This window comes from Lethenteron reissneri, chromosome 51 (genome assembly GCF_015708825.2).
Source record: "Lethenteron reissneri isolate LAM-NWPU_2019-01 chromosome 51, ASM1570882v1, whole genome shotgun sequence".
NCBI lineage: Eukaryota > Metazoa > Chordata > Hyperoartia > Petromyzontiformes > Petromyzontidae > Lethenteron > Lethenteron reissneri.
Genome location: NC_083829.1, coordinates 12222450 through 12245671, shown reverse-complemented (window position 1 = coordinate 12245671; position 23222 = coordinate 12222450). Strand labels below are relative to the sequence as shown.

Genomic DNA, 23222 nt, shown 5'->3' with positions numbered 1-23222 from the left:
AAACACACGATAGGAGTGCAAAGTATAGGAAAGATAAAACAAATCACTTAAAAATATATACAAATAAAACTAAACTATGTTTTTTTCTTGCCAGGTAAGGCCCATTAAGCTATTAGCTTTTTATAAGAAGCGACCTGATCACAAAGTGGCTTATCAGGTGGAAATGTATTGCAGCTAAATAATCTAGATGCATGTTTATAAAGGTGGGGGTAAAAACCAGAGGACCCAGGGAAAAAAATCCACGTGACCAAGGGGAGAACACGAAAACTCCAAATATACAGCAGCAGGCGTCAGGGTTGGGATCGAACCTCCGACTTCCTGCATACCAGGTGAGGAAAATAACATCACGTCACCATTGCGCTGCAATGCAGTCAGTGGAGTGAGCGGTATAGCGAGGTATGTTGCTTGTCCAACAACAACAACAAGAAGCTGTTTCATCATCTGTTCTAGTCATTTCAAGTTTCTATCAGAAGGCAAAGATACAACACCTGCACAACGAGGCGAGCTTCGTGACGTCGATCTGACACCACATCGGCACTGTATTGCATCTCTAGCGAAGAGCGCACTCCTCGCGCCCGCACCCGGGCCCGATTGTCGTGACAGCGAGGGGCGCCACCTCCATCAATATATGAATCCCTTCTTTTTGCACCGAACAGAAGATTCCGTGCATTGCTGAACGCCGCATTCCATCGCCCACGCTGGCAGCAGCACAACACGGAGAGAATGCGAGGCATAAATCACTGCAGCCGCTAATCTGTGCCGAAGCTGTGGAGCAAAGTCGCTGGCTGCAGAGCTCAGCGTGATCCGAGGGGACACGTGAGCCTGCGTGCAGCCCACTGGATAATGCAGAGGGGCATAGGTGATTGTGGACGGTGCATCACAGAGACACCCACGTTCGATTGCTGGCTGCACTGCAAAAATGAAAGTTGTTGCGGTTTTTGATTTCTCAGAACATGTGCATCATCAGCAGTGTACCCATGGCAATGATGATAGTGGTTATATTGTGGTGGTGGTGACGGTATTGTAGTGATGGTATTGGTGCTCGTTAACACATTGCGCTAACCGCAACCTCCAGTCCCACCATAACCACGGTTATATGACCGTCACCATCTCCGTCATGAGCATCTCTGCCACCACCACTACCGTGACCACCAAAGACAAAGATTCCCCGTATAGCCTTTAACAGACTGTTAGTACAAGTGTCCTGTTAGCGAGCACCTATAAAGGCCGGGGTGGGTGGCCAACAACACGCCCAACCGACTTTGTCTTCCCAGTGCTGATGTTTACACAAAACTCCAGGTACTAATTTAGCCTGAGTTGACGTAGAGGAGGCCCAAGACCAGTTTAGATAATCGTCCCTGGTGTTGGCCTTGAGCTGGAATGGAACTCGTCGGGTTCTTAGCGCAGTGCGTTAGCCACTGCGTCTCCGCTTCCCGTGGAGTGGACTCACTCGATGGACAAACGCGCCGCCCGCTGATCGCTCGCTTGCCTGCAGTGCCATACGCATTGTGGCTGTGGCTTTGGGTGTTGCCCGGTCTCTGTCCCCGGGGCTTCAGCTGCGACACCGAGTCCCTCCGAACCTGCCTGACATGTCGCCCCCACCCTAACCCTAAACAAACAAAGGGGAGAATTTAGTCAGTCCGCATAGCGAGCAGCATTCCTGGCGTCATCGTCTTTACATCCATGGCAGTTCCGCCTCCACAACCAGCCCTCAACCAGCCCTCGCCGCTCCAGCATTGGCGTTCCATTCATTGTGCTCCCTCTGTTCCCTTAGCGTTTATGGTAACCGTCATCTGGATGATGACGGGCATGGTCAGGATAAGTACTAATCAGAATGACTGACTGACAATCACGAGATTGTGATGAGTTCAAGTTCCAGTGTAGGGTCAGCCCACAGTCCACAACTGGGTCACCCCCAGTGACACAGTTGTTACACGCCACTCTCTGAACCCGCCGACCAGAGTTCAATTCCCAGCAGCGGTTGACAGCAGTGGCTATAGGCAATATCTAAACTGGCTCTGGGCTCCATACTTCATAACCTCACTGCTGACGAGCGCAAAATACCACTATAAAGAAAGGCCATTGTCCAAAATGTCGCCTATAGTACATTTTTATTTTCAGGCCACGCGGTATTGCCAACCGCATTGAGCGTAGTTGTTCTGTATTTCTTCGCTGTATAGAGAAAGGGCCACCTTCAGGACTTTTAGCTGCGAAGTTCAGTGAGGAACAAAGACGCGTCCGCTAAAGCGGTCCCAATACACAGAAAGTGCCACCGCGTGAGATTTCCGAATGGATTCTTTATTCCGTGACACGAGCCCTGTCATAGCACCATTGGGGATAAACCGGGAGATGTAAAAAACAAACGACACTGAAAAACTAATCGGAGAGCTTCTACTTGCCGGCTCGTGCGAGTCGCAACTCTCGCCGTGGTGTTCCTGTGCTGCCGGACCACGACTCTGCCAGGCGCCAGTGCGGCGCGGTGGCTTTTGTGGCCACCGCTGCTGTGCCCACTCAATCCCTGCCGCACAACACCTTGCCAATCTCGCCAAGGAGCATAAACAATCGCACAAACTCTGGTCTTCCTCGCGGCCACTTTTAGCGAGCCATCGAACAAAGACGGTCACCGCATTGCTCGCTTTCAGATGTGCTTCTGCAGCTGTCTGAAACGCTCTTCCAATATTAGGGAGCCACTGGAGCTATGGACTTTTAAATCTGGATTGAAAACTCTTTTCTTTGTAACTGCTCATTGTGTTTAGTTTATTGTTCTTGCCCCACACCTCTGATTAGCACGGATTGGCTACGTATGGTACAAAAGAAGTTCAACATACATATATAGATGCTGCCACCACCATTCCTCCCCCTTTCACCTGTCTCTCTGTTTGTCACCAAACAGGAGTTTCAAGTCGGGCTCAACTTCTCGAGCGAGAAGGAGGCCCAGGCTTTTGGCAGTGCAATCTTGGAGAGAATCCAGCAACGGCAGAGTAAGCGTTACCCTTCCTCTGTCCACATCCCGGGCCTCTGTGTTCCCTGTGCATTTACGGTAATCGTCATTCAGATGAGTGGCAAGGTCAGGACACGTGCAGCCTGCTATTGACAGCCCACCCTCTCCCCACTCACCCACCCGCCCACTTGCTCACCCACCCACTCACTCACCCGCTCGCCCAATTAAAAATATTACGTTAATTGCACATTAAAACGACTAATACATTATATTTTCGGTTATTGACAATATAAGATATTTAAATGTTTGCTAATCAAGGGACACATAAAATCAACAGGTATTAAAACATTCATAATCAACGTTTTTGGGTTTAGATCGCGATTTAAACCCAAAAACGTTGATTATGAATAATATTGGTCGCGAAAGCCTACGTGTTAAACAGGTATTAAAACATGTTTGATTAACATATGTAAATAAGCTACATATAAATACAGAAAGTTGTCTGCCAGATGTATGCCGGACGCGTGTTTGTGTCGTGTCGCTCCGGCAGCGCGGGGGCCCGTGTTCTCTCCGAGCGAGGCTGCGGCGCCAAAGACACAGCGCGATGTGGAGACGCCTCCCAGCAGCGGCCAGCAGGGCTTCCCCTTCTCCCTGGGCAAGCTGTCCACGGCGACACTCGGCCGGTCAGCCAAGAAGACTGCTAAACCCAAGATCGACAAGCGCTTCATCAGCGGGCCCAGCAACTTCCAGTACGCTCCATGCATGCACGCACATACGCACGCATCCATACAGGCCCGGGTCGCGTTCGAAACGGCATGGGTTTACGTCATAGCAATAATTACACTATGTAACAAAAAAATACAAATGTTGTCCCCAGGTAGTAAGTGTTATTTTCGAATTGCTTATACCTCAAAAGTACAGAAAATGGCTTATTCCCCACAAACTTTGCTTTTGTGACCAGGACAGTGATACTTGGAAATTTACCTATTTTCAATGAGAATTCCAGATAAATTCAGTGCTGAGTAAACTTGGAGTAACTTCTAGAACATTCTAGAACTTTCCAGTAATATAAATCGTAGTATAAATACAGGGGCCTTGTGCTCACCAGTTCATACTCTTTGGTTTTTTCGGTAAAGTCACGTAGGTATAAAATAAATCACGACGTTTCGGGCACAACACAAGCGTGTGTCATCAGGTGGGAAAGCATGATCTGCTGCTGGGGCAGACTGTTGTAAAAGGTTTGAAATGGGTGTAGCACAAGGGTCATAAAGAAGTGGGCGGGGCTAGTGATGTTAATGTGAGAACTTAGCATGTAACTGTAAGATAGGAGAGCGGCCTCCTCGACGAGGGCACGGAAGTGGCTATGTTAATGTGAGGGATTAGCATGTTAATGTAAGAACGAAGAGTGGTGCAATCCAAAGGACATGTGAGCATGAGAGTGCAATCCCAAGGCATGAGAGCGCAATCCAAAGGACATGTGATACATATCTGCATTTTTATGAGATGGCATCAAGAGGCTGCAAGCATCCGGCAGACGCATTTTGCTATGTCTGCGGCCAATTTATCAAGACAAGAGCGAAAAAGTACTCTGTGGAAGCATCTGCTAAGATGTGTGAGGCCTGCAAGGCATATTTCGGCATGCCTGTTGGGGATCAAGACAAACCCTGGGCACCTCATTTCACCTGCGAGCAATGCAAAACAACTCTGGAAGGTAAGATGGACAATTGTTGCTCGGAATTTTATGTCATAAAATTTGTTTACATTTTTAATATTCTAAAAGTTTTAATTTTAAAATGTTTTACAATTTTCAATGTCATTGAAAAAATATATCATATTTAAAAAATGTTGCGAGAATCTCTTGCACATTAGTCATATATAAATGTATTTTTGTAGGATGGTACAGAGGGGAAAAGAGAGCCATGAAGTTCGCTATCCCAAGAATTTGGCAGGAACCCACTGACCACTCAAACAATTGCTACTTCTGCATGGTGGATCCTTCCAAACGTCGGACTGGCAAGAATGCACCTGCTATCACGTATCCGGACCTTCCTTCATCCATCGCCCCGGTGTCACACTGCCATGAGCTCCCCGTACCCACTCCTCCGGAGCGAGAGCAGTCGTCTTTAGAAGAGCAGCAAGTCGGAGAGCGAGGAAGACGTTGTAGATCCAGATGACAATGTCAGAGGTGGAGCTGAGGAGAGAAGAAACCCATACTACCCCAACCAAAAAGACCCCAACGACTTGATAGAGATCTTGGTCTCACCAAGTCCAATGCCGAGCTTTTGACGTCTAGGCTCAAGCAGTGGAACTTGTTGGATGCAAGTGTACAAGTCACAGATCAGAGGAAGCGTCACCAACCTTTTTGCAGCTTCTTCACCCGTCAAGATGGGCTCTGCTTCTGCCACAATGTGATCAGTCTGTTCGAGGCAATCGGAATCGCCTATAACCAGAATGAGTGGCGTCTCTTCATTGACAGCTCATCCAGGAGCCTCAAAGCCGTGCTGCTCCGTAATGGTAACAAGTACCAGTCTCTTCCCCTGGCTAATTCGGTGCACCTCAAGGAAGATCACAACAGCATCAAGACCTTGCTGGACGCCTTGAAGTATGATGAGTATGGCTGGGAGGTCATTCGAGACTTCAAAATTGTGGCATTCCTGATGGGTCTCTAAGGTGGTTTTTCCAAGTTTCCCTGCTAGTTTTGCCTTTGGGACCAGTAGGGACACCAAGGCGCACTACCACAGGTGGGACTGGCCACAGTGGACCGAGTTCTCTGTGGGGAGAAACAACATCAAGTGGGAGCCACTGGTGGACCCCCGGAAGGTGCTGATGCAAACCACTGCACATCAAATTGTGCCTTATGAAACAATTTGTCAGAGCTGTAGATAAGGAGTCAACAGCCTTCAAGTACCTTCAAGACTTCTTCCCTAAGCTGTCTGAGGCAAAGGTCAAAGCTGGTGTCTTTTTCGGACCACAGATAAAGAAGATCCTGGAGTGCAATTAATTTTCCAAGAAGCTCACTAGTAAGGAGAAAGCGGCTTGGAACAGCTTTGTCGCAGTGATTCGGGGCTTCCTGGGCAATCACAAGGCCGAAAACTTTGTGGAGTTGGTTGAGACTCTGGTGAAGAACTATGGCACAAAGGGCTGTAGGATGTCCCTGAAAGTCCATATCCTTGATGCTCATCTTTATAAATTTAAGGAGAACATGGGAGCGTACTCAGAGGAGCAGGGCGAGTGCTTCCACCAGGATATACTGGACTTTGAATGCCGCTACCAAGGACAGTATAACGAGAACATGATGGAAGACTATGTTTGGGGGCTGATTCGTGAAAGTGATTTACAGTATAATCGTAAATCTCGAAACACTACTCACTTCTAAATCTTTTTTAGTAATTTTTGTATTACTTTAGTATAAATACACGTTAATTTTGAGTCATGTTTTTTTCTGACTTTACGTCAATGAAAAGACATAAATACGTCCGTTTTCTCATTTAAAATAGGTAAAATTCAAAATATGACTGTCCTGGTCACAAAAGCAAAGTTTGTGGGGAATAATAGCCATTTTCTATACTTTTTAGGCATAAGCAATTAAAAAATAACACTTACTATCCAGAGACAAAAATTGTGTTACATCGTGTTATTATTATTTATACGTGTATCCAGGAGAGAAATGCGCCAAGCCTGCTTCTCCCCTGCTCCGCCTGTGGATTTGCCACTGTGTGTCCCAAAAATAATGTATTATATTCGATGGCGTGCAGTGATAGGGGTGTGCGCTGCTCCCAGCCATGGCTAACATCAGTGGCAAGTGATATCTTAATTGCCATCCCCCCAACAACTTCACCCATTAATAACCAGTGTGGTGAAGTATGGTCAAGCGACCCCCGTGTGACCCATGCGATGTGAGGAGGCATCCTTTAATCCAGCCCTGGGTTGACAATTTGTCGTTGATTCCTGTTTCCATTGCAGTTACATTTTAGATCAATATATAAACCATTTTAAATACAAGCATTGCATCCAACACCATGAGTGTTTCAAATGCATCGATACATTTGGGAGATGAGTGGTTTTGTAGCAACTCACTTGCATCTATCTATTTGTTATCATGCAAAGTGACAATTGGCAGTGATAATGCGGGTGCCACATTGATTCCGTGTTTGTGTGCGTTTAGCTGCGCTACTAACCCTTATGTGCTATTTCGTCCTTCGTAGGTGTTACTTGCTAACAGCACTTGCCCCAACGGTCTGTTAAGGCTATAGGGGAGATATTTGTCTTTTGCCTTGTGTTTTTTTGAATTCTTTCGTCTTTGTGGTTTGCACGGTGCTTTGAGATGCCACTGCACTGAAAGTGCAAAATAAATAGGGATGAGAACCCCCGTGTGTTTGTTGACGCAAGGCATCATTGCTGGCGTCAAGACTCGGCAAACACGCAGATCTCCCCTGCACATCCCTCGGGGCCTATCACTTGCTCCTGTAATAATTTGAGATGCTCTCAAACTCGCCCATGGCGAGCTAGCTGAAACTATCACAGTTGGCCCGTTGCTAATCATCTGTGCTGTGTACCACGTAACTCATTTAATTTGGCTGCGTCAAGTGGTGGAGGGTTCTTGACAACAAAAATTTGGCTGGTTCATTACGTCAATCGAATATCTTGATGAGCAATGATTTGTGTTTTTATTGAATGCAAATTCAACCCGGTTGAAGCCTGGAGAGCTGAGTGGAGTTTGTGAAAGACCCAACGCCAAACCACATCCACTGCACAAACCACGCCAGATGTGGATACCTGATGCACAAATGGAAAATTAAAAACTGTCCAGTGTGTGACTGTGGTCACGAGAAAGGACGGTACAACATATAATGACGTATTGCCCTATTCACAAATATGAAGGTGACACAGAAATACACTCCACTGATCCTGACGCACTGTCTGGTTTGGGCACTTGAATGTGAGATTGTATTTCTTGTTGTGCATCTACATCGGCCGTATGAAAGAAGAAGATTGCGCATTTGGCAGCATTTCCCATGAAACAAGGCCCCTAATGTGTTGTCGTGTGTTCCTGGGATTGCAGTGGCTGTATTTTTTTCGTTCAGCTAACTCTGTTTTTTTTCGTTATTGACAGACACCTTAAACACGTCGGCTATAATCCACAAACTTCCTTTGACGTGAGTACAGTGCAACGGGCCCGCACTCACTCCGGCTCCTGTTTGGTTGTTTCTGCTGTGATTTTTATTTGGTTGTCTCCGCTCTGCTTCCTGTTCAGTTCATTGCTGTACATTTGCTTTTGTGCTATGGCTTTTGTCATTTTAATGGCACAGAGGTCACTTGTAGATGAGATGTCCCTGGTCGAACCCCTGGTTGAACAAAACAACCCTGAGACTGGAACCTTTCATGTGCAGCGAGTGGGTAGCGTGAGACTCTACTCATCCCTGTTGGTAGCCCTGAGCAATTTTGTGGAAATTCCACATTTCCATGGCAGGAGTCGGATACTACTAATGCTGGAAATGCCATTGGATGTGTTCACTACTGTGTGCCTCACATTATCCCTGTGTTTAAACGAGTGCAGAACATAGACCCAGAGCTCAAGAGGATGTTCCAGTCGGTGGGGATCACGGAGAAAGACCTGAAAAGCCGATCTACCTCCCAGGGCATCTACGACATCATTGAGAAGCATGGAGTGGAGGCTGTCAAGGATGAGCTGAGGCAGAAGAGTGAGTAGGTGGATGGGTGGGTGGATGAGTGAATGTGTAAATGAGTCGGTGAGTGGATGGGTGAATGAGCAGGTGAGTGGGTAAGTGGGTGGACAAGTAGGTGAATGAGTGACTGGATGGGTCGGTGGATGAGCGGTTAGGTAGGAAAGTGTGTAAATAAGTGGATGGGTGGGTGTGTGTGAAAATGAGTGGGTTGGTGAATGACTGGATGGGTACGTGAATCGAGTTCGATTCCCACTCAAGACTAATAACAGTGGCAAATATTTTAACTAGTCCTGGGCCTCGCCCTGTGTTGCCTAAAATGAGAACCTCGTACCGTGTTTAAACAGCACTGGGGAGACAAAGGTGGCCAGGCATGGTGCTAGCCACCCACCCCCTTGTGCACCGCTTTCACAGGTGTTCGCTACCAGCACTTGCCCCTGTTAAGGCTCTACGGGGGGTCTTTGTTTTTCTGCCCGCGTGTGGTTTATCCACCCTGCTCACAATGCCATCTAGAATTATTTATTAATGGGTGACACCTTTATGGTTTAACACGAAGGCTTTCGCGACCAATATCATCCATAATAGAGTTTTTTTTGGGTTAGATTGCGTAAATATATAAATGTGTCGTTAAAACCCGCCACCACCCGACACAGCCAACTAGTAAGGGTTGTCACGTAAACAGAACGTGCCAATTCGTCACTAGTGTAATAAAAGGACTCAGACACTTTTTTCTGTCTTCGTGTCTTTTATTGGGTTCTTGTCTTCTCCCACACGGCACTCCGTTATAACTCTGTATTTGTAGCCCCCGGCTGTTCACCGCTATTATAGCTTCCTTTCTCTTTCCGCAGACTCTCTGCTTCGTCTCCCGTAACCACCGTTCTCTCCCTGCAGACTCGCTGCTACCCCTATGTAGACTCCGCTGCTACCCCTATGTGCAGACCCTCTGGCTGCTACCGTATGCAGACCCGCTGCCGACTCTGTGTACAGCCCCGCTGCCGACTCTCTGTGCAGCCCCGCTGCTGACTGCAGCCTCCCCGCTGCTTCAGGTCGGTCACCGCTGGCCAACGGTGCCGATCCTCGCTCCCCCGTGTTCGTGGCGATCTCGCCACCCTCCGCTTCGCCCTTCGTGGCCTCTCTCTGTTCCTGGTTCCCCGTCTCTCCCTCTCCTCTTCCGGTTCCCCTCCTTCTATAGCCTAACCCCTCACCCCCCCCACGTGACCTAACTCCTCCCCTCCTGACGTCACCTCCGGAGGGCCGTTTACGCCCGCATTACATCACCCTCCCCCATAAAGAAAATCCAGCCGACCTCGGCTGAAGTGCAACCTGACAAGAAATGCGGGTGTAAAGGGCCAACACGTAAAAAGACACGAAGCCTGCAACAACAATATAACCAGAACACAACACAATACAATTTTAACGAAACGTGAGGGATTTCGAGCGAGTACGGGTAGCCGGGCCGTCCCGAACGGTCGGCAGCCCACCCGCCGAGCGGGAACGTGGAAGGGTTTTAGGGGCGACGGGAACGAGTTCGTCCGTCGCCATTGGAGGCCCGCCACTGTCCCGGTCGCGTCCAGAGACATCCCGTACTCGCGTCCGCGGAGGGATAGGAAGAGCTGCAGGTCCCGTGGGTTCTGCGGCTCCGGTCGTCATCCCACGAGCGGAACGTCCTCCTCCCTGCGCTGTCACGGCCGGCTTGTCTGTGAAGGGTACGACAGGCGCTCTCGCAAGGTCAGCAGACACAGGCAAGGGCGAGTCGGCAGCAACAGACCCCGGCAAGGCAACTTCGGGAGATGACGCATCCGGCCGCGGGGCAATGTATGGCTTCAACCGGGATGTATGCACGAACCAGCGCCGCGAACCAACCTGAACACGCGCCGACTGTGGGTTGGGAACCTCAATGAGGCGGACCGGACCTTGCCACGGTTTGTGTAATTTAGGAGAGGTACCTGGCCGCACCTGTGGGCAATGAAGCCAGGCCAGGTCCCCCTTCTTCCAGGGGCACTCCCCCTTCGAACGTCGGGCACACCGCTCATTCCTGGCCTGAGCTTTGGCTGTAGCCATGCGGGCTCTTTCCCTCGCCTCAGTGACACGGCGAACGTTGTCCTGAATATACTCAGGAAGAGGCCTAACAGGTCCCCTCGCACCGGTTCCCAACTGCTCATTAATCGGCGGCACATTCTCACGGCCGTACATAAGGAAGAACGGCGAGTATCCAGTAGCCGCGTGTGGCGTCATGCGATACGCCGAAAGCACCCCAGGGATATGCAAATCCCAATCAGATTGATTTTCCCCGACTGTATGGCACAGCATGGCGGACAGAGTCCGATTCAACCGTTCCACCATCCCATCCGTTTGTGGGTGGTAGGGGGACGTCCGTATCTTTTTAGTTCCAAGAGCCGCACACACCTCCCCCAACAATTTGGACGAAAAGTTACGCCCCTGATCTGTAAGGAGCCTCTCCGGCGCCCCCTTGTCCATTACATACCCAAATAGAAAGGCGTCAGTGATAGACGCCGCTGACTGGTCAGGCAAAGGCCAGGCCATCGGCCAGCGAGAGAGGTACTCCACCCCCACCAGTAAATACTTATTTCCCTTAGCGGATGGCGGAAAGGGTCCCAAGATATCTAACGCCACCAGCTCATTAACCCGAGATACTTGAATCGATTGTATCGGCGGAACATATGGATGTTTAGGCGGTTTACGGCGGGCACAATCGGGACACGCGCGAACGTGACCGACGACATCCGTCGTCATGCCGTGCCAATAATAGTCTCGTTGCAGCGTCAACAGGGTTTTCTGCACCCCCAGATGTAAAAGTGTGTCACAGTGCAACGATCTAATCAACTCGTACCGCAATGACGCAGGCACAACGAGACGCCAGTGTTCCTGTATCCCTTCCCTCCACATCAGTAACCCATCTCGGAGAGCAGTTTCCGAAATACCACCCGCACCGAGTTCCTTACCCGCCTTCTCCGTTCGTTTTCGTAACGACACCAAAGAATCGTCCAACATTTGCTCCCGAATCCACACAGACCTCGGAAGACGCAAAATCCCGTCCGCCGGTCCCCCGTCAACCGGTCCCGGTGTAAGCGGAGTTTCGAGAACATCCACCGCCAGCGCGACAGGCTGAGGGGGGAGCTGAGTCGGTCCACACCTATGCGTCCCCGACGCACACGCACAAGGGGATTGTTGCGGAAACCTGGACAGTGCGTCCGCGTTAGCGTGACGCACACCCTTCCGATGGTGAATTTGGAAGGAAAACTCCTGCAACGTGTCCAGCCATCTCGCCAATTGTCCGGATGGCTGGTCCATCTTAAGAGCGTATTGCAAGGCCGCATGGTCCGTGCGGACAATAAACGACCGACCGTACAGATACGGTCGAAATTGCCGGAGAAAAAACACAATAGCCAAAAGTTCCCTGCGAGTGACGCAGTAACGGGTTTCCGCGGGAGACAAAACTCGACTCCCATACGCCACCACACGCTCAACACCACCTTTTGACTGGGACAACACCGCCCCAATACCAGTGTCACTCGCATCAGTATCCAAAATGAAGGGATGTTCAAAATCCGGATAATCCAACGTCGGTGCAGTAGCCAGTAAATCGCGCAGGCTCCGAAACGCCGCCTCCTCCGGCGGTCCCCACACAAATTTATGCCCCATCCCAGTAAGGAGATGCAAAGGCCTGGCGATAGTAGCGAAATTCGGAATGAACCTCCGATAATATGAGGCGAACCCCAAAAACCGACGCACATCACCCACCGTGGTCGGGGTTGCCCAATCCCGGACACACGCAGTTTTCTCTGGATCCGTGGCCACTCCGTCCGCACTAACAATATGTCCCAAGTACCGAACGGAGCGTTGCAGTAGATGACATTTCTTAGGCTTGAATTTCAAATTAGCAGAACGCATTCTGGCAAATACAGCCTCCAACCGCAGTAAATGCTCATCAAATGTGCGGCTGAAGACAATAATATCATCTAAATAAATGAGACATGTCTCCCACTGCAACCCCGTCAATACCAACTCCATCAATCTCTGAAAAGTGGCAGGGGCTGCATTCAACCCCATCGGCAGACAATTAAATTGGAATAACCCCTGCGGTGTACGGAAAGCTGTTTTTTCCCGCAAGGGCTCGTCAAGGGGGAGCTGCCAGAAGCCCGAAGAGAGATCAAGCGTTGAAAAAAACTTAGCCCCTGACAAGGCGTCGAGAGAATCGTCCATACGCGGCAGGGGATACGCATCTGCCACCGACACTTTATTCAACTTCCGAAAATCCACACAAAATCGCAATTTACCATCCTTTTTTTTAACCAACACAACAGGCGCGCCCCACGGGCTATTAGACGGAGATATAATATCCGCCTTCAACATGTCTTCCACTGCCCCTCGAACATGCTCACGCTCAGCCGGACTCATCCGACGCGAGTTCAAGCGGATAGGGGCAGCGTCCCCCGTGTCGATATGATGAGAGAGCAGCGAGGTGCGTCCCAAGTCCAAATCGTCCGAGCTAAACACATCGGAATAGCTCGATAATAATTTATGCATTGCACAACGCTGCTCGGCGGAAAGGGCCGAATTTTCCCCACATAATTCGGCGATCCAACGATCATCCACCCCTCCATCGTGTGAAACACCACCCACCAGCCCCCCGTCCGGCAGGTCACTCTGAGCCGTAAACGCCGTAGTGGCGTGTGCCACAACGGTACCAGCCGGCACACACACACTTTCAGTACTCGCATTTAACACCTGCAAAAACGGGCGCTGATCTGGACGGACAATAGTTTGCGCCCCCACCAGTGCCAGTCCGCCCGTAACAGCGGCGGACGGCGACAGCAAAATCCCAAAAGCACCCTGCCGACCCGGAACCGGCTTCCGGTATCGTAAGGGAATGAGCATCTGCGAGCCAGGTGGAATATCAACCGAAACTTCCGATAACGCCTGCACCTGGGCAACCGGAGCCGGTCGCCCCCAGGCGGACTGTAAAAACGCCAATTTCCGGCCCCCTGGTAGTTCAATGCAATTTTCATTGATTCTAATTAGAATGGGCATCTTAGCCAAAAAATCCGTACCCAACAGGCAAGGAACCGCCAGGGACCTTGAAATTAACACAACGCCCGAGGCCGAGACACCCCCGATAGAAATGTTAGCGTCCACCTGTCCCACGATGCCCATACTACCCCCGTTCGCAGCGATGCAGGAAGCGTAAGCCGGCCTCACGGCCCCCGGTGGGATGTTCAAAAGATGGAATATCACATCCGAAATAATGGTCGCGGACGCCCCGGAATCCACCAAGATACGTACGTCCACCCCTTGAATCGACCCCGGTACAGTGGACGACCCGGTAGCGGCCGCGACAACCCGCCGAGCCAGCTTACGCCACTGCGTTATCGAACGACAAGGCGCAGATACTGGCCTCCCGTATTTTACAACATCCGCGTCGCATACCAACGGCGATGAGTGAGGTGTCGGGCCTTGCCGGGTGTCTGGTGCGCACCGACTTGCCTGTGCCGGAGGGTCTTTCTTTGGGGCGTCCGCTGTCGAGGCCTCCTGCTGGGGCGGCCCCGGAACCCGGGCCCAGCAGTCCCTGGCATAGTGGCCCCGACGGCCGCAGCGGAAGCAGTCGACGTCGGGGCGGCGCGCAGCGGGCACCCCGTCCCGACGCGGCCGCACCGGCGGCGGAGCCCGCGGCCCCGGCCCGCTCCGGGCCGGCCACGGAGCAGAGGCAGCCGACAACTCCTTCTGGCCGGTCGCATCCGGCACGTACACGGCCTTTGTAGGGTCCCACCCTACGGCCCCCCCATCGACGACAGGACCGCCCGTCCACGCCGTCACCTGTTTCCAGCGGCGGAGATTGAACTGGGCGTCCAAACACTTGGCCGCGGCCCGGGACGTGAGTTTTTCGTGACCGCACGCCGGCATAGGAATGCCAAGATCTCGGGACAACTCCAACATCTTCCCCAAGATGAGTGGTTCCAGCAGGTCAGGCTCCGTCTCCGGGTAAGCGGCCATAGCGAGTTCCAACACGGCGCCCCTGTACGCTACAGGTGACTCCTCAGGTGCGCGTTGCCGCTGCACGAATCGGCGATGGGCGTCATCCGGTGGCTCGTACGCGTCCGCCATTTCATCGAACACCCCTCGCAGAGTTTTCTTCTTTGCAGCTTTTATAGAGCGAAAAAAACGAACGGACTCATCATCAAGAAGAGTCGGGAGCACCTCCAGTGCCTCAGCGTCCGTCCACCTTGCCGTACGTACTGCCGCCAAAAATCTACAGGCGAACGCACTCCAATCGCCCCCGATGGAGAACTCTTTGACGGTTGTAAGGTGATGACTGCGACTCCTTGGCTTGCTTCCGTCCGTCGCTGACTCTTCCGGCGGTAAGTTCAGCAAGGCGTCGCAACGCTGTGTCGCCAAGATGGCGGACGATCCTCGCGGCGGCCCCAAAATGGCGGCTTCCCGCCTTCCGTGGTGCGCCACGCCCAAGATGGCGTCTTCACGCCGCGTGGCCGATGGCGGCGCCATCGAAGACGACCCGGTCTCCTGCCGATCACCACCATCACCTTCCAACGCCGCCCTTGGCGTGACAAGGTCACACAACTCTGTGATGACGGTTTTTAGGGTTGCCAGTTGCTCCGCCATCCGGGTCCATCTTAAATCTTCGTCCCTCAACGCAGATGGGTTGGACGAAGCGGCAACCTCCTCGACACCCGGGCCCTCACGGATCTCTCTCTCCGCCGAAGTGAAGCCGACCTCAGGAGGAAGATCGTCGTCGTCCGAAGATGAAGCCGACGCCGGGGATGGAATATTCTTTTTCCTCAGTTGTTTCGCCATGCCGTTTCACTTCTGACTCCAGTGTAATAAAAGGACTCAGACACTTCTTTCTGTCTTCGTGTCTTTTATTGGGTTCTTGTCTTCTCCCACACGGCACTCCGTTATAACTCTGTATTTGTAGCCCCCGGCTGTTCACCGCTATTATAGCTTCCTTTCTCTTTCCGCAGACTCTCTGCTTCGTCTCCCGTAACCACCGTTCTCTCCCTGCAGACTCGCTGCTACCCCTATGTAGACTCCGCTGCTACCCCTATGTGCAGACCCTCTGGCTGCTACCGTATGCAGACCCGCTGCCGACTCTGTGTACAGCCCCGCTGCCGACTCTCTGTGCAGCCCCGCTGCTGACTGCAGCCTCCCCGCTGCTTCAGGTCGGTCACCGCTGGCCAACGGTGCCGATCCTCGCTCCCCCGTGTTCGTGGCGATCTCGCCACCCTCCGCTTCGCCCTTCGTGGCCTCTCTCTGTTCCTGGTTCCCCGTCTCTCCCTCTCCTCTTCCGGTTCCCCTCCTTCTATAGCCTAACCCCTCACCCCCCCACGTGACCTAACTCCTCCCCTCCTGACGTCACCTCCGGAGGGCCGTTTACGCCCGCATTACACTAGTACAGCACACCGGTGTGTTGGAGAGCCAAGCCACAACATTTACAATCTGACTGACGTTTCGCCAGTAGTTACAACTGGCTTCATCAGGCGACAGCCAGATTTGTGGAGAAGTCTGTTTCTTTCCTTATATAGAGGCGTAGATGTGGTGACCACACTTTTGCACTCTTGCGCAAAGTGTGGTTACAAAACGGTTATCAACATCACTAACTCTAGATTTTAGGCTTCGCTACCAGCACATCACTAACGTTTAACATCCATCCAGTTCACCATGGAAGTGGAAGCTGACAGAACTCTTCCATTTCTGGATATTCTGCTCGGACGGGGTCGAAATGGTCAAATAAAACACAGTGTTTACCGAAAGAAAATGCATACTGACGCCTATCTGAATGCAGAGTCGCACCATCACCCCGCACAGAAATCTGCTCTCATCAAGACGCTCATTCATCGAGCTAAGAAAGTGTCAGATGGTGACAGTCTCAGAAGTGAAATCCAACATGTTACAGAAGCGCTGCAAATGAATGGTTACAATGATGCACAAATCAACAGGGCATTGAATGCCAAAACCAAATCAAATAACATGAGCATTGAAACTTCCCAAGTAATTAAAACGATCAAAATACCATACATTGCAGGAGTCACTAATAAACTAGCCAGATGTTTAAAAAACAAAACATCCGATTCAGATTTGGCACATACATAAACTACAGAAGGTGTATACAGGAATAACTGCACATTTGGTAATGTTATGTTGGGCAAACAGGACGAATGATCAGCACGAGACTAAAAGAACATCAGATAAATATTAAATACTCCCAAATACAACTGTCAGCAGTAGCAGAACGTGCGTGCAAACAAGGACACTCAATTGATTTTGATAATATTGAAGTTCTGTGCAAAAACTAGCTGCTACTGGCCAAGACTAATTAGAGAATATTTCGAAATTTTAAGAAATAAAAATAATTTTAACCATTCGGATAGCTACCACCTTAGTGCTGCGTGGAAGCGAATAATCATATAATACATTGTTTAAATGCATGCCTACAAAGGGCACCATACTTCAATAGGGATTACCATTGGTATGGCTATTTTAACACACACAATAGACAGGAAGGACAAGATCAAAGGGCACCCATAATGCACATGCATAATGTACGTTGACTCATTAATCCCCCCCCACTTTGCGCAAGAGCGCAGAAGCGTGGTTACCACATCTACGCCTCTATATAAGGAACGAAACAGTTAGACTTCTCCACAAATCTGTCTGTCGCCTGATGAAGCCAGTTGTAATTACTGGCGAAATGTCGTACTCGTATTGTAAATGTTGTGGCTTGGCTCTCCAACACACATTGGCATGTTTTGTTTACGTGACAACCCTTACTAGTTGGCTGTCGGGTGGTGGCGAGTTTAACGACACATTTATATATTTACGCGATCTAACCCAAAAAACCTCTTATGCACCTTTATGGTGTTGGATCCAAGGGACTGATGCTCTGAGCAGTGACTGCCCCTTCCGACTGGTGAACCCGCATTCAACTTGCGAATTCCCTGTATGGGTAAGGAACCCAGGGGTGCCGCCGCAGCAGTGATGAGATGTTATCTCCCTCGCCGGGTATGCAGGAGGACGTGAGTTTGAGCCTGACCTCCTGACGCCTGTATTTCATGGTCTCTCTCGCCGTGGTCGCGTGAAATTTTCTCCGAGTCCTCCAGTTTTCCCCTCTGCATTTAGAAACGTGTTTAGTCTATTTGTCTGCTGTAAATTTCCACATGATAAGCCACTTCGTTGAGCTATTTGTGTCCAGGTCGTTTCTGAAAGAGTGAATAACTCAGTGGGCTTTTCCTGGTAAAATCAAATAGTAAAATTATTGTAAAAATGTAAAAAAATGGCAGCTGGATTTTGTCTCCTCTCGCAGCCTCTCCTGCTGCTGCTGCCAGTCCTCCAGTGCCCAGCCGCACACCGGGCCCCGGTCACAGCGGCACGACACGGCTGCCCAGGGAGGCGTTCAACCCCTTGTCTCCGTATGCCCAGAGGAACCACTCGGAGCAGGCCGTGTCATCCCGCACGGCCCCCGGGGGCCAGGCCCCGCCACCGCCACCGCCCGTCGCCCCCGTGCCGACACCCGGCGCCTACCAAAATGGAGCGCCGGGCCACGGCAGGTAAGGGGAGGGGCCTTCCCCCACCTACCCCAACGCACAAACCGACAGGAGGACTTCGTGAGAAACGTACTCCGTTTCTGAGCGTCGATCAGCCCCTAAATTGTACTATGGCAGTCTCCATGAGGTTGCAGACCAAGGGGAAGAGAAAGCCTAGGTAGGGCCAAATGGCGGGAGACTGAGCACGAAACTTTGAGGTGACCGTGTGACTGTGCAGCAGCTGCAGCATTTAGTGGAGCTTGGAGAGCGGTGGTAGCGACGTGTGGTGGTCATGGTGGTGGGGGCATCACTGGCTTTGGCCGCAATGACCTCTCCATTGTCAATGTGTCATTCTCAGATTTTTTTTTTTGTAAATTGTCCTTTTTTTAAATCTATCTCCCATGGTTCCAGTTACATGTCGCGTATCGTCACATGAGATCAAATAGCTCTAAGTGATAATTTTGAAACATAGATGTCAAGCAGAGAACCCCAAAGGCCCCAAACAACCAGCGGCAGAAACAGAGTTGTAATAAATAAAGTTGACATGTGAAGCAAGGTTATTGTTGTCGAAGATGGGGAAAACGAGGCAATTACGATGAGGGAATTCCAAAGTGCAGCATTGCAAGAGAAGAAGCAGACAGAGAACGGTTTTTGCCTGCAGTGTGGTGGGTGAGAGTAGTTGAGTGAGTGAGCAAATGGGTGAGTGAATGAGTGTGATCTTGATTTGAAGTTTTCGTGACTGCAGGAATCCCCATACTCTTTGGTTTTTTCGGTAAAGTCACGTAGGTAGAAAAAATAAATAATAAATCACGACGTTTTGATCGCAACACAAGCAATCGTCATCAGGTGGAAAGATACAGGTGGGTTCAGAGATGGAAAGGAGTCCCGTCGCCGCACGCACGCACAACAGCTGCGTTAAAGGGAGAGATTGGCACGTTAATTTAAACGAGTTTGATGGGAAATGAGCACCATCGTCGCACGCAGCTGCTGTGCGGTGACGGGACTCCTTTCCATCTCTGACCTCGCCTACTTAACCTTGGGTGACGCCCACTTCAAACCTATATATAACCTCTTGTTGCAGCAGCCCTTTCCTGTTCAGCAGTTCTACTGCTGTATATTTCCACCTGATGACGATTGCTTGTGTTGCGATCGAAACGTCGTGATTCATTATTAATTTTGTCTACCTACGTGACTTTACCGAAGAACCAAAGAGTAATGAGTGTGATGTTTTGATCTCCGTTATGATGGTTGAGATGATTGTCTGCCTCAATGGGTGAAGGAATCGACGAATGAATTTCCATGTAACAGTAGGCATGGTAGGAGCAATATAAGAGTGACAAGGAGGCAACTGATGAGTGTTCTTGTTTCTGTCTTGAAGCTTCCAAAGATCCCAAAACACGCAAGAAAACCTCACAGTGCTGCGCCACCAACGACCTCTTCCCCCGTTATCGGCGGCACAAACTCCACAACCACCACCGCCGCCTACAACGTTACCTCCCCCACTCCCTCCACCATTAACAGGACCTCCACAGCCATCGTCAACATCCTCAGGACATCGACCTTCTCAGCCGTCAACAGGACCTCTGGTCCCAGCATCATCATCAGGCTCTCAACTTTATTATCCACAATCATCGAAAGGACCTCTTCCTCCTCCTCCTCCTCCTCCTCCTCCTCCTCCTCCTCCTCCTCCACCACCACCGCCGTCGACGGGACCTCCGGGCTTTCCGCTAATGGGGCCCTCTCCCCCCACTTCTCCTCCTCCTCCTCCATCGTCACGCCCACCACCACTTGCCCCGCCACCGCTGTGCCCCCTGCCCCCTGCTGGGCAGCCAGCCGCTGGCGACCGACCATCGGCCGCTAGTCTGTTGCTGCGGATTCGGAGTGGACGGGGATCAAGGGCGGAGCCTGATTTAACGATGGCGGAGCTTGAGGAATACAGGGCGGAGCCTCAGGGGGAGTGTGCGGAGCTGGATCGATACAGGGCGGAGCCTCGGGGGGAGAGGGCGGAGCTGGATCGATACAGGGCGGAGCCTCGGGGGGAGAGAGCGGAGCTGGATCGATACAGGGCGGAGCCTCGGGGGGAGAGGGCGGAGCTGGATCGATACAGGGCGGAGCCTCGGGGGGAGAGGGCGGAGCTGGATCGATACAGGGCGGAGCCTCGGGGGGAGAGGGCGGAGCTGGATCGATACAGGGCGGAGCCTCGGGGGGAGTGTGCGGAGCCTGAACGGTGGCCAGACGGGGCTGAGGCACAGGCACCCCCTCCTGCACCGCCAACTCCGCTCTTAATGCCGTCCGATGACCGACGAGGGGGACTCCTTGATCAGATCCGACAAGGCTTCCAGCTCAAGGCGGTGAGTGCAGCATACGCCGTGAGTGCCCCGGCATCGTGCATGGTGTTTTAAGAACCGATGATCAAGTTGCCAGGATTGCACTAAGTAGGGTTGAGCGTGGCTGGCACACAGCGGTGACGAGATGTTACCTCCCTCGTCTGGTATGAAGGTCGATCCCGACCCTGACACCTGTATATTTGGAGTTTGCATTCTCTCTCCCCGTGGATTTTTTTCCGTGTCCTCCGATTTTTCCCTCCACGTTTATAAACATGCGTTTAGATTAGTTGTTTGCTATTAATGTCCAGATGATAAGCTACTTGGTTGAGCTATCAAGTTAGATAAAATGACTGCCACACTGCAGAAAATCAACCGTGGTTGTGTTGTGAATAGATTCTACCCGTGCCATGGATATGGGGAATTTCCACCACTGGCTCAGGGCTACCATGAGAGGTGTTTCATGCCATGTATCAGTGTGTGTTGGTAAGGCATATGTTTCATGTAGTGTATCAGTGTTAGTAAGGCATATGTTTCATGTCATGTATCAGTGTTAGTAAGCCATGTATTTCATGCCGTGTATCATTGATTTGTCACCTCAATGTGGCGCAGATGCTCCCCGGGCGCATTTGGCATTTCTCCTGCATGGTGTCCGTGCCACAGTCTGCACTCCCCTCCCCAGCTTATGAGCCGCTGCTTTAACCCCCTCCTGTTCTGTCCGTGGGGTGGCGGCCACCGTCAGGTCCCAGAGACAGATGGAGCGATGACCCCATCTGCTGGAGACGGCGGAATCGTTGGCGCCTTGATGGAGGTGATGAATCGGCGCAGTCGCATCGTGCAGTCGTCAGGTGAGCACGCGAGCAAACGCGCACAGGCACACAGCGAGCCTGTACCCAGGCAGGCATGAACCCAGGCAGGCACGTGTGCACTTCTGTGGTGCCCCCAGTGCAGTATTCAGGGTAGGAATTTCCATTGACAATGTGCTTCAACGTTTAAGTGCATTTTGGTTGAACCAGGGGAGAACCCAAGAGACCAGAATGAAGTTTCTTTGGTGTCCGAGGTCATCAAAGTGGCAAAAGTGATGGCATAAAAGCAAAGTATAGTAAGTCCTTGTTTAACGTGATAGATGGATTCCTGAAAAGTGGTGCATTAAGCAAAAACAATTCCCCCTTAAATTATGTAATAAAGTTTGGCGAAATAAGATGTACACAAACAGTGAGATAGTAGAACTAATAACGGAGGGTACGCCGCCGCATTACTGTATAATTCCTCCGCATACTCTATTGTACTGCTCAGCCGTGCAGCTCAAGGAAGTAGTTCATCATTGACCACTCAGAAACCGTATTAAAATGGTGCACACTCTACATCATAACGTTACGCATTCCGTGTTGTGTGAAAAATGTTCCCTAATGGAAGAATTGAATTATAGTGAAAACATGTTGTATGAACACGCGTCAAGCAAGGACTTGCCATACAGCAAAAAATCTAATGTTAATCAGAGCAAAAACAACCCAATATAATGTATATGAGCCAAACCAAAAAATGTAAACAAAAATAACTGCATCACATAGAGAATTGAAAATATTGCAATTGTAATTCCCTGCAGTTAAAATCGGCTTGGATTGATGACCTCTGCAGTTTCTTCCTTCAAACACTGTCAACTCAAAGCGCCTGACATGAAGTCTCAACCTGCATCAGTCTAAGGGGTCCCCCTAGTGGCAGCTGTCCCTCTGCAGCACAAGGTGGAGAGAGCGCCAGCCTGAAAATGGGAGTTAGTCTGCCAGGAGAGGATGATGTGCCTTGTGGATTTTCTGAATGAAGTAGTTTATGGCCAATTTATCAAACTTTGCAAAGTTTGGACCATGATGCTGGCACCTATGGCCTTCTGTTTTGAATGGCATCCCAGAATCTTTAATGTCCCCTGTGAAACAGACTACACATCAATGTGGAATACACCACTAACTTCTCTAACAGGTGGCAAACATGCAATTTCACAGCCTTGTCAGTCCCATCCAACAAGGTGGAGTTCAGAATCAACATTTGAATGGCCAAGCTGGGTTATGGGCAGTTGGGTTACACTAAACTTAATTGGTAGCTCTAAGGAAGTGGTGGAAATTCCACATTCCCATGGTGGGGGTCAGCTTGTACACAGCTAAAAATTGATCTAGTAATGATTGATTGCGTAGGCACGGTGAAGCGGGCTAGCGGTAGCGCACTCGCCGTTCATTGCAGAGGTTCACAGTTCAATTCAGTGGCTGCCAGGGTTAATACTGCGGGTGTATTAACCATAATAATACCATGCCGCACCCTCTGCTTCACTGTGGATGTTAAAGATCATCTCACATCGGTTGCAAGAGTAGGCCATTGGGTACTCGCGTCACAGTCCTAATATGAACAAACACAACTTGCTGAATTAGAATATACACATAAATCATTGTCCCCAACTTGGCAGGACCCTCCTGAAGAATATTATGAAACAATTTTTTATTTTACCAGGTAAGGCCCACTGAGCTATATAGCTTTTTTCAGAGGCGACCTGGCCACATGATAGCTCAATGATGTGGCTTATTATATGGAAATTTATAGCAGCAGAGTACTCTAAATTACGTTTATAAATCCGGAAGGAAAAACTAGAGGACTCGTATATAAACCCGCCACCAATCAAAACAGGACTTCTCCACAAATCTGGCTGTCGCCTGATGAAGCTAGTTGTAAT

At 50.6% G+C, this 23222-nt stretch overlaps 1 protein-coding gene across 1 annotated transcript in view; it reads left to right on the top strand.

Moving 5' to 3' along the window:
• LOC133355578 (actin nucleation-promoting factor WASL-like) overlaps positions 1-23222 on the top strand; it is a 34336-nt gene that overhangs the window by 9625 nt on the left and 1489 nt on the right. Inside the window, exons 4-10 of the mRNA XM_061572921.1 lie at positions 2894-2981; positions 3492-3690; positions 8055-8097; positions 8499-8643; positions 17963-18206; positions 19561-20533; positions 21249-21354. Of these exons, the coding sequence (XP_061428905.1) occupies positions 2894-2981; positions 3492-3690; positions 8055-8097; positions 8499-8643; positions 17963-18206; positions 19561-20533; positions 21249-21354 (1798 nt within the window). The remainder of the gene's footprint in view (positions 1-2893; positions 2982-3491; positions 3691-8054; positions 8098-8498; positions 8644-17962; positions 18207-19560; positions 20534-21248; positions 21355-23222) is intronic.